This window comes from Aquarana catesbeiana, linkage group LG04, assembly GCF_042186555.1.
Source record: "Aquarana catesbeiana isolate 2022-GZ linkage group LG04, ASM4218655v1, whole genome shotgun sequence".
Lineage (NCBI taxonomy): Eukaryota > Metazoa > Chordata > Amphibia > Anura > Ranidae > Aquarana > Aquarana catesbeiana.
In genome coordinates, this window is record NC_133327.1 from 265,879,182 (window position 1) to 265,889,273 (window position 10,092).

The following is a 10,092-nucleotide window of genomic DNA, read 5'->3' on the forward strand; positions in this document are numbered from 1 at the left end:
TTAGTAAATGTAAAAGAGGAAAGGATTGCAGCTACTCCCGACCTGCCCAGGTGAATAAACAGTAAAAACGGCCTCAGCTTACATGTCTCCACCTAACCACACACCCTGATGCACTTCGTCCCACCCCAGTGCTAGAAGAAGAATTTTACGTACATATAAGCATCTTACACACAGGATCTTTCTGCCAGCAAGATTCTGTGTAAAAACCATCAGTAATTAAAGTGGTTGTAAAGGCACAAGGTTCTTTACCTTCATGCGTAAAAAACCTTCTGTGTGCAGCAGCCCCCCTAATAGTTAACCGAGCCCCCTCTCAAGCCAGTGATGTTCACAAGAGCCTTGCATCTCAGGGGACTCGCACCCCTGATTGGCTTTTGGCAGCAGCGAGAGCCATTAGCTCCTGCCAATCACAGCAGGTGCGCCAATCAGGAGACAGAGGGGGCGGGGCCAAGCCACGGCTCTGCGTGTGAATGGACACACAAAGCCATGGTTTCAGGAGCACACCTATTTGGGTGCCCCCAGAGCAGCGCCAGGAGCACCGGCGTGGGACCCGAGAAGATGAGGATCCAGGCTGCTCCATGCAAAACCATTACACAGAGCAGGTAAGTATAATATGTTTGCTATTTAAAAAAAAAAAAACAAAAAAAAAAAAAACACAAGACTTTAATATCGCTTTAAAGGGTAACTCACTTTTCTCCACTGGAGAAAAAAAAAATAGCAAATAAAGAAAAATAATACAATTATTAATTGTAAAATAAATACAATTGCGACAAAGGTCATATTGTAATTGAATAAAAATGACTTTTCCTTTTCAATCTGCAGCTCTGTAATTTTCTGAAAATGCAATGCAATATGGCTACATGGAGTTGTTCTGTATACAGAATGCACACTAAGATACAAGTCAAATTTCAGGAATCCCCTGCAACAAAAATGTCATTTTTGGTGAGACACTACCAATAGGAAGTAACGTCTAAAAGGGATGCAGGCCCAGCAGATTTCCTCAATAGTGCTCTGCAGCTGCACAGCTGATTGATAATTTTGAAACCTCTCCCATTAGAGCAGGGGTCTCAAACTGGCACCCCTCCAGCTGTTGCAGAACTACAAGTCCCATGAGGCATTGCAAGGCTGACAGGTTACTTTCACACTGAGGAGCTTTACAGGCGCTATAGCGCTAAAAATAGCGCCTGCAAAGCACCTCTCCTGTCACTCCAGTGTGAAAGCCCAAGTGCTTTCACACTGGGGTGGTGCGCTGGCAGGACGCTAAAAAAAAGTCCTGCAAGCAGCATCTTTGAGGCGCTTTAGGAGCGGTGTATGCCAAATCGCTGGCAAAGCGCCGCTGCAGCAGCGCTTTGAACCCTTTTTTGGCCGCTGGCTGGGATTAAAAGCACCCCGCTAGCGGCCGAAAAGCGCCACTAAAACGACGGTAAAGTGCCGTCACTTTACCGCCGACGCCTCAGTGTGAAAGTGCCCTTACAAGCATGACTCCCACAGGCATGATGGGGCTTGTAGTTCTGCAACAGCTGGAGGGCTGCCAGTTTGAGACCCCTGCATTAGCCCACTCAGCACAGAGGAGCAAACAGGGATTTCTTCAGAATAACATAAGGTAGTTATCTGAAACAAATCTTGTTATAATCCTTCCAATGAACATAGATCACCCAGAGGGGAATGTTTTTTTTTCTCAGCAAAAGTGGAGTTATGCTTTAAGTACACCTGTGCACAAGAGCCCTTCATTTTCTGTACTTGCAGCATGCTAAAAGCAATCATATGAGAAATGTGAATGTATTCCAGATATGTACTAATATATACCGTATTTTTTTTTCTTTAATTTTTTTTTTTCCCTTGACATACGCTTTTAGCCCTGGTGTATATGCACCTTTATTCCACTAAGCAGATAATGATTCTCTTGGAGCGTCAAGGCAGTGTCAGATTCTAAGGCTTTATCCTGTCACTGAGGTAAGAAAAGTAAAGCTAAGATGAGAACATTTCCTAGCCTTGAGTGCTATTTTAGGAGCCGTTATTACCAGTAGTGTGTAGGTAAAAGATATGAACAAGCTATTTTCACTGGTGTCATAAAGATAACAGGCCTTGTTTAAATGGTAACCTATATGCTGCTTAGCAATGCTGACAGACACACTTGTTATACATTACCTGATCACAGAGGAGGCCGTGCTGTAGAATACTGCTCATATCTCGGCAAAGCCTCTGCAGACCTCCATACTTTGACCACACATTGCGACTGTTTCCAGAGACCAGCCCTTCCACCGTGGTTTTCAGATTATCCAGAAGTCTCCAGTGTTCATCCCTGTTGAGGACAGAGGAAATGGACACAATTATACAGGAAGGTATGGTAGGCCTTGATCTTGCTGACTTTGCTGGTCTGTTTGACATGTCAGCAATAGAGTTCTCTAAACCACAATGAATTATATGTCATTAGACCACGGTCTCAGAAGACAAACACATGTAAAAGGAGACGTCTCTCTGAATGACACGGCCTGATGTAAAAGGTGTGATATAAAACAAAAGCTCAGTTTGCAAGGTTACCCCCATGACTCTGTACAACTGGCATCTTAAAGATTAAGGAAAAGAAAATGTTTACATGTAACGCCTAGATTTTTTCTCTTTTTTTTTGGCCTATGTTTAATCAAAAAAGGTTTAAAAAAAAAATCAGCACAATGGACATTACTTACAGTCCATGCAATGTGTCTCTGGTGCTGTTGAATGCAAAATGTGTTCCTGCCCCACCACCACCGTGATCTTTCAGTGCAGCGGGGGGTTAAAAGAACCAAGGGACCTATCATATTCACTCAGCAAGAGTGCCGGGCTATGCTCGCCCTTTCAGCCCCCTCTCCATTCATAGAAACGGTACTATAGCTTTTATAAATGAATAGTGATCTACGAATGGAGGATGAGCAGATGAACAAAAGCCCCCCTCCTCCATTCATAGATCACATTTCATTTATAGAAGCTGTAGCACAGCTTCTACGAATGGAGGAGGGTGAAAAGGGAAGCACAGTCCGCACTCTTGATGAGTATACGACAGGTCCTTTGGCTCTATTAACCCTGTTAGAGACAGAAGAATACAGCAGCGATTGGGAAGATTGGAGGATGGAAGATTTTAACTAAGTCTGCAGCCAGCAGCACAAAGGACACATTGCACTGACTAAGGGACTGTCCAATCAGGTCCGCCTGTCAGTTTTTCAGGGGGACCTGATTAGACTTTGCACTCTCCCCTCACATCTGCTGCTATGTGATCCTGCCTGTAAAATCCAGATGGATGCTGGTCCTATTTTCTATCCGTCTGGCAGTTCAGATCGAATAAAAAACAATTTCTCCATAGAGGGGAGCAGGATTGTGTCCGTGCCAGCTCTGCACAGTGAGGGGAGATGCACTTGTCATTCACCTGTTCAGCAGGGATCAGCGGATCGATTCCCCGCTGAGCAAGCAGAGTCCATCAAACATAGGCGCCTGTGTGAAAGGGGCCTAAGTAATGGTGTGTGTGTGTGTGTGTGTGTGTGTGTGTGTTTATATATACTAGGGAACAAGAACAGCCAAAACACAATATAAATCTTAGAGGTTCCATTGCAGATGTTTTTACTGCAGTCTGTCCCCATGTAGTAGAGATTCCCCTTTACTTCATGTCTAAGTAACCATTGTCACTGGGACTCAAAGAAAGGGAAATGATCTTTATGGGGAAAAGACAACAAAGACTGGACAGAAGTTCTTGAGAACCACCCAAAAGGGGAAACTAAACTTGTCTGCCCACTGCCACATTTGGCGCTTTTTTTGGGGGGAGGGCCTGGTTCCGCCCCCCTCCTTCCGCCGCAGCCTTCTGGGACACTTCACAGGTTCCAGAAGACTGCTGCCCCTTCACAAAGTGCAGTGCACTTCATGCATGAGCAGTAGGAAACCAGCTGTGAAGCCTCCAAGCTCCACTGCCGGTTTCCCTTAGTCAAGATGGCAGCACCTGATAGCCGACTGAAGAATCGGCTTGGGTGAGGACAACGCTGGGCGCGTGGGCAGGTAAGTGCCCTAATATTGAAAGTCAGAAGCTACAGGATTTGTAGCTGCTGACTTAATTTTTTCTGAAGGCGCTCCTCTTTAAGCTGAGTACACACAGGCCAAAAATCACCTGAAAACAGTCGGCTTGGCAGGAATTGGCCAACTTTCAGCCCATCTGTGGAATAGGCATTCTACAGAGTTCAGTCTCATGGCCACAAATGTACCTACAGTTAATGCCAAATAATCCTACATAACGAATTGCAGCCTATAGAAACCTTCACTGTCCCATATGGCTCCTTGGTTGTACCAGGTGGATTTGAGGGTTAAGGGTCCAATCATACCAGGTGCACTCAGCATCCCAATGCAACACAAGTATTATTTCCTATTAGGCCAATTCACATTACCACACTTTGGTGGTGTGTGCTTAAAAACAAAAGTAAAAAAAAAAAAAAAATAAATACATTATACAGTACTTTTGTTTAGTGCAGCAAAATGCTACGCAATCCACTGCAGCCATAAGAATGACATTTCAAAAAATTTCACGCAAAACAAGTGAACAGTGCGATGTGCCTCTATCCGTGCATCAGCACAGTTGCCATCACACCATACACATCAATGCTAATGCAGCTGTTGGTGTGAACGACCTCTTAAAGTCAAACCGTGATTGATTTACTAAAACTGGTGCAGCTGTGCATGGTAATCAATCAGCTTCTAAATTCAGCTTGTTCAGTTCTGGTTCACACTGAATGTGACTTTAAAATTGTGCTACTTCACTTGAAGTAGCACGATTTCAAAGAAGCAGGTCAGTGCGATTTCAGGTGCGACTTGCCTGACATCTGTGCAACTTCATTCACAGATGAATATGCAAGTCGCACCTGAACTCACAAAAAAATAGCGCAGGAATCTTTTTTTCATCAGTGCGGCAGCACAAAGTCAGAGCCGCACCTATTTGAATGGTTCCATTGCCGATGGTAAGGTGTGACTTGTCATGTGATTTGGAACTGTAAAATCACACCAGTGTGAACAGGGGCTCAATTAAGCTTTGATAATAAAACCTGGAAGCCGATTGGTTTCGTCACAGAACTGCACCAGATTTTGCACACCCCAGATTTAGGAAATCTCTCCCAATGTCACCTTGAAACCTGTTATACTCACCTTAACAGAGCTCCCTCCTGGCTCCTGGAAAAAATACCCAGTGCTTTAAAGGTATAGCGCAGTGATGGCGAACCTTGGCACCCCAGATGTTTTGGAACTACATTTCCCATGATGCTCATGCACTCTGCAGTGTAGTTGAGCATCATGGGAAATGTAGTTCCAAAACATCTGGAGTGCCAAGGTTCACCATCACTGGTATAGGGGGAATAGGCAAGTTCCTTCCATGCGACAGTGCCCCAATCTAAGCATTCAATCACATCACTGTCATATGATGAAGGGGGTGATGTTATCACTATTGTCACGGTCATCATTAGCCATACTAGGTGATAAATGTCAGAGGTCGGTGCCTGCTGTGTTGCTGTTTCCATGGTAATTCCTTTCCACCACTAGATGTCATCAGTGTTGAATGGCCCAGGTCTTTACTCAACAGGAGAAACTGAGGACATCCTGTAAATGCTGCAAGTCACCACAGCACCCTGAAGTCACATACAATGATGCAGAGAGCAAGTGCAGGCTCCCTTCAAGCAATAAGGACAGTCCCCACAATCCCTTCTCCCTTACGCTCCCAGGGTTGTATGTCATTTTACATCAGCCCATAGCCCTGCATCAGACATGAGGATGCTGAAGAACAGTAAACTGCTGGAGCATAAGGGTGTAGAGGAGAGTTCCAGTTGCTGAGTACATTACTGGTGTAAAGGAAACTTCCAGACCGGTGACCTGTGAAAGTGAAGTCATCTGGTGTCACCTTTGGCTGCATGACTTTGTACGTCGAATGATTCAGACGGAGGAACCCAAACAAAATATAAAAAGCATGTCCACTATTTTGCCTGGAGCAAATGTCACAGGAGAATACATCGTGAGAAGGTTTCACAAGTCTGATAGCGGTAACCTATAATATCACAGAATGCAAAAGGCCCAGGGCGATTGTGAAAACTGAAATAAAGGGCAATAAGGAAATCAGACAGCAGAAAAACAGATATCACTTTTCATTCTCTAAGGTCTCTTTCATATATTCAACCGGAGCTGGTAAAACCAGCGTTTGAGGCACCCACCTAAGGCCTACAATACAGCTGCAGGGTTTTTTTACACTCTTTGCATTAAATTTAATGCAGCATGGTGAGTTAACACCGCCAATCAAACACACCCATAGGGGCTGAACTGTAACCACGAGCCAAACGCTTGGCTTGTGGTTGCAGTGCATTAGTCCCATTGCAAATTGCCATTTGGAAAAAAGAACTAAAACAGGGATTCGGGAGGTGGCAGGATCTCTACCTGATTAACAGTGGCTGGTTAGTCACACTCTGAAAAGCAATTCATCACAGATCGCTTTTCAGAGAATAATCAAGTGTGAATGTAGCCTTGGGCCTCATTCCTGCCAGCAATGACATACATGTGTTTATGGTCTATTCATGCTATGTGGAGTGATGTTTTTTTTCTGCTACTGATCATTGCCAGGGACAAAATGGGGTTGATATACTAAAAGTGGAGAGTGCAAAATCTGGTGCAGTTGTGCATGGTTCCCACTCCGCTTCTATCTTCAACTTGTTTAATTAAGCTTTGAAAAAAAAAAGAAGAAGAAAATCTGTAAGCCGATTAGTTTCTATGCACAGTTGCTCCTGATTTTGCACTCTCCAGTTTTAGTAAATCAGCCCCATAGAAAACAACTGCTTTTCATGATGTGCCCCATTCATACCACAATGCTGCATTTATCTGCCACTGCAGGTTATCACACCACAACACACTGCAGTACAGAGACCTCAATGAAGTGTAACTTTGTACACTCTCAATAAAAGGAAAAAAAAAGGAAACAATGTGATATGCTGAAAAAGATCCCACTGCATTTACATGGTAAGTGACACATCCAGAGAGAATCACTCACAATGTGGACATGTTCTATACTGCATCAGGGTCACCCCTGACAGGTGGATACAATATCTGTCCATGGAAAATATACACACTAATCAGTCAGAACTTATGACAAGGTCAATAACGTGGATTATCTCATTACAATGGCATCTGAAAGTGGGCAGCAGGTGAACATGTTGTCCCCTTTGTTGATGTGTTGAAAGCAGAAAAAATGAACAAGCATAAGAATTTGAGCGACTTCGACAAGGGCCAAATTGTAATGGCTAGATGACTGGGTCAGAGCAACTCCATAACTGCAGCTCTTGTGGGATGTTCTGGGTCTGCAGAGGTCAAGACCTAATAAAAATGGCCTGAAGAAGGACAACTGGCAAACCGGTGACAGGGTCACAGACAGCCAAGGCTCGTTGAGAAAGCAAAGGCAGGCCCATGTAGTCCGATCCAACCGAAGAACTACTGTAGCTCACATTGCTAAAAAAAAAAAAAAAAGCTAACGCTGGTTCCAATAGAAAGGTGTCACACATAGAGCATCACAGTTTGTTCGGTATGGGGATGCCTAGCTGCAGGCCGGTGACAGTGCCCATGCTAACTAAGGATGAGCTCCAGCGTGTTCGCACACTCCACGTGCAGAGCCCGCCAGGAAGTCGGCACTGCGCTGCGCTAATCACAGGCTGTGAGACATTTCCCGATCTCTGCAGCCACGCATAAGGACAATGTCTCACTGCTTGTGATTAGCGCAGCGCAGTGCAGACTTCCTGGCGGGCTCTGCACGTGGAGTGTGCGAACACGCCGGAGCTCATCCTTAATGCTGACACATGTCCACAGCCAAAAGTGCCTACAATGGGCATGTGATCATCAGAAATGGATCACAGAGCAAAATAAGAAGGAGCCTGGTCTGATGAATGCAAGAATGATTTGAGGAACACAACAATGCGTTTGAGGTGTTGACTTGGCCTCCAGATCACAATCAAATTGAGCTTCTGTAGGATGTTCTGGAAAAAAACAAGTCTTAACCACTTTCCTACTTGGCACTTTTACCCCCTTCCTGCCCAGGCCAAATTTTCAGCGCTGTCGCACTTTGAATGACAATTGTGCGGTCATGCGACACTGCACCCATATGAAAGTCTTATTTTTTTTTTCTCACAAATACAGCTTTCTTTTTGTGGTATTTAATCACCATTGGGGTGTTTTTGTTGCTAAACAAAATAAATACTGAAATTTAAAAAAAAAAAAAAAACGTTTCTTAGTTCTGGTGGTAAAATTTTGCAAACAGGTAATTTTTCTCCTTCATTGATGTGTGCTGATGAGGCTGCACTGATGGGCTGCACAGAGAGGTGGCACAGATGAGGCAGCACTGATCATCAGGACACTGGTGATCAGTGTAGATGTCCCTCTAGCCAGTTACCGTCTCTCTCCTCATGCTTTGACAGCGCAAGGAAAGCAATGCAGATAACCAGCAAGTAAGGTTGAGCTCCTGCGTGTTCGCAAGCCGCACGTGCAGAGCCCGCCAGGACGTGAGCACTGCACAGCAATAATCACAAGCAGTGAGACATTTCCCGATCCCTGCAGCCGCGCATCAGAACAATGTCTCACTGCCTGTGATTAGCGCTGTGCAGTGCCCAGTTCCTGGCGGGCTCTGCGCGTGCGGCTTGCGTACACGCCTGAGCTCATCCTTACCAGCAAGTGTGTTTACACTGTGAGCAGCTGTGATTGGACACAGCTGATCATGTGGTAAAGAGTTGCTGATTGGCCCTTTACCCTGATCTGTGATCAGCAGTGTCCGGAGGATCATATCGATTACAGAGTGCGCCATGGGCGTGATCATGGGAGGATGTCATATGGGGTCCTTCCAGAACTAGCCAACAGATCCATTATTCACTGGCCGACTGCTCTATAGCAAAATGACAGCTACAGCACAGTTGGCAAGTGGTTAAAGGATCGGCTACTGACAGTTTGGTGACAGATACCACAGCATAACTTTAGAGGTCTAGTGGAGTCCATGCCTTGCTGGGTTATGGCTGATCAGGGTGTGTGTATATGTCACAGCTGTTAATTAGTGACAAACTGATATGTCACTGTCACCTAATATCTTTGCATTTAATCACTGTAGGCCAAATGTACACAATTATCGGCTAGAAAGGCACCGAAGGGTCCCAGTGACATTATGTGATGCCGGGGATCTTATACTGTACAGGGCCTGGTTCTATGCATTCTGCTGTCACAGCTGGAGAGTGCCATCCCCTGTACAGAGATGTACCATCACACTCCTATTATTACTAAGATCACACATCACTAGAACAATGTTTACCTTTCCTATGCTTTGAAATGACTTTGTGAAGAATTGTTTCTTGCAGTGACAGGAATGTGCTGTGTCCTCTGATCTGGTAATAAGGAGAGGGAGGACATGTGCTGCACACAGGAAACCAGCAGGCACCCAATTGTTTGCTAAGTGTCTGCACTGGCTCATTATATAAGGGGCCCATAGGGCAGCTTCACCACACTCGGCTTAATACCCTGAAGGGCAAATAGCAGGCAGGCCGCCCTCCCCCATCCATCCCTCCAGCTCTCATCCATTCCCTGGACCTGGCACTCACCCCTCAGATCGCTCCCGGTGCAGGCCGCCGATCTCCATGTCTCCACCCGGCGCCGACACTTTCCATCTCACGTCAAAACACAGCAAAACCTGCCTGGGTCCCGCCCATAGCATCACACGCTAACCTATCCAGGCCCCGCCCATAGCATCACACGCTATAGAATCACACGCTAACCCGTCCCGGGCCCCTCCCATAACATTACACGCTAACCCGTCCTGGGCCCCGCCCATAACATCACACCGCGCTCCTTCCGTACAAGCTGTGACTCCATAGGCAGCACTCCTGCACTGTGCGTGAGTGCCGCTAGGGGCGCTGTACCTATGGAACCCTATGGAACCTTTGGATTGCTCTGACTAATGAAAAAGGAATGCAGAGCCACCCTTTCATAAGGAGATGACAGTGTTTACACGATGAGGCTGGTTTACTAATGTCGTTACTAGATACATTAGTGTACAGGTCATTAACAGAGGAAGGGGTTTGGCAG

General features: G+C 45.6%; 1 protein-coding gene across 12 annotated transcripts in view; it reads right to left on the bottom strand.

Annotated features, from left to right (window-relative positions):
* The window catches only part of RUBCN (rubicon autophagy regulator), a 73,429-nt gene extending 63,659 nt beyond the window's left edge, over positions 1 to 9,770 (bottom strand). For 6 of the 12 annotated variants that reach the window (XM_073626470.1, XM_073626469.1, XM_073626467.1 and 3 more), the window contains exons 1-2: positions 9,609 to 9,769; positions 2,146 to 2,299 (exon numbers count right to left, since the gene is read on the bottom strand). In XM_073626470.1, coding sequence (XP_073482571.1) covers positions 2,146 to 2,299; positions 9,609 to 9,721 — 267 coding nt within the window. In that variant the 5' untranslated portion in view covers positions 9,722 to 9,769. Of the gene's footprint in view, positions 1 to 2,145; positions 2,300 to 9,608 lie in introns of all 12 variants that reach the window. The other 6 variants (XM_073626459.1, XM_073626465.1, XM_073626463.1 and 3 more) reach the window with 3 other exon arrangements.
* Positions 9,771 to 10,092: the final 322 nt, after the last annotated feature.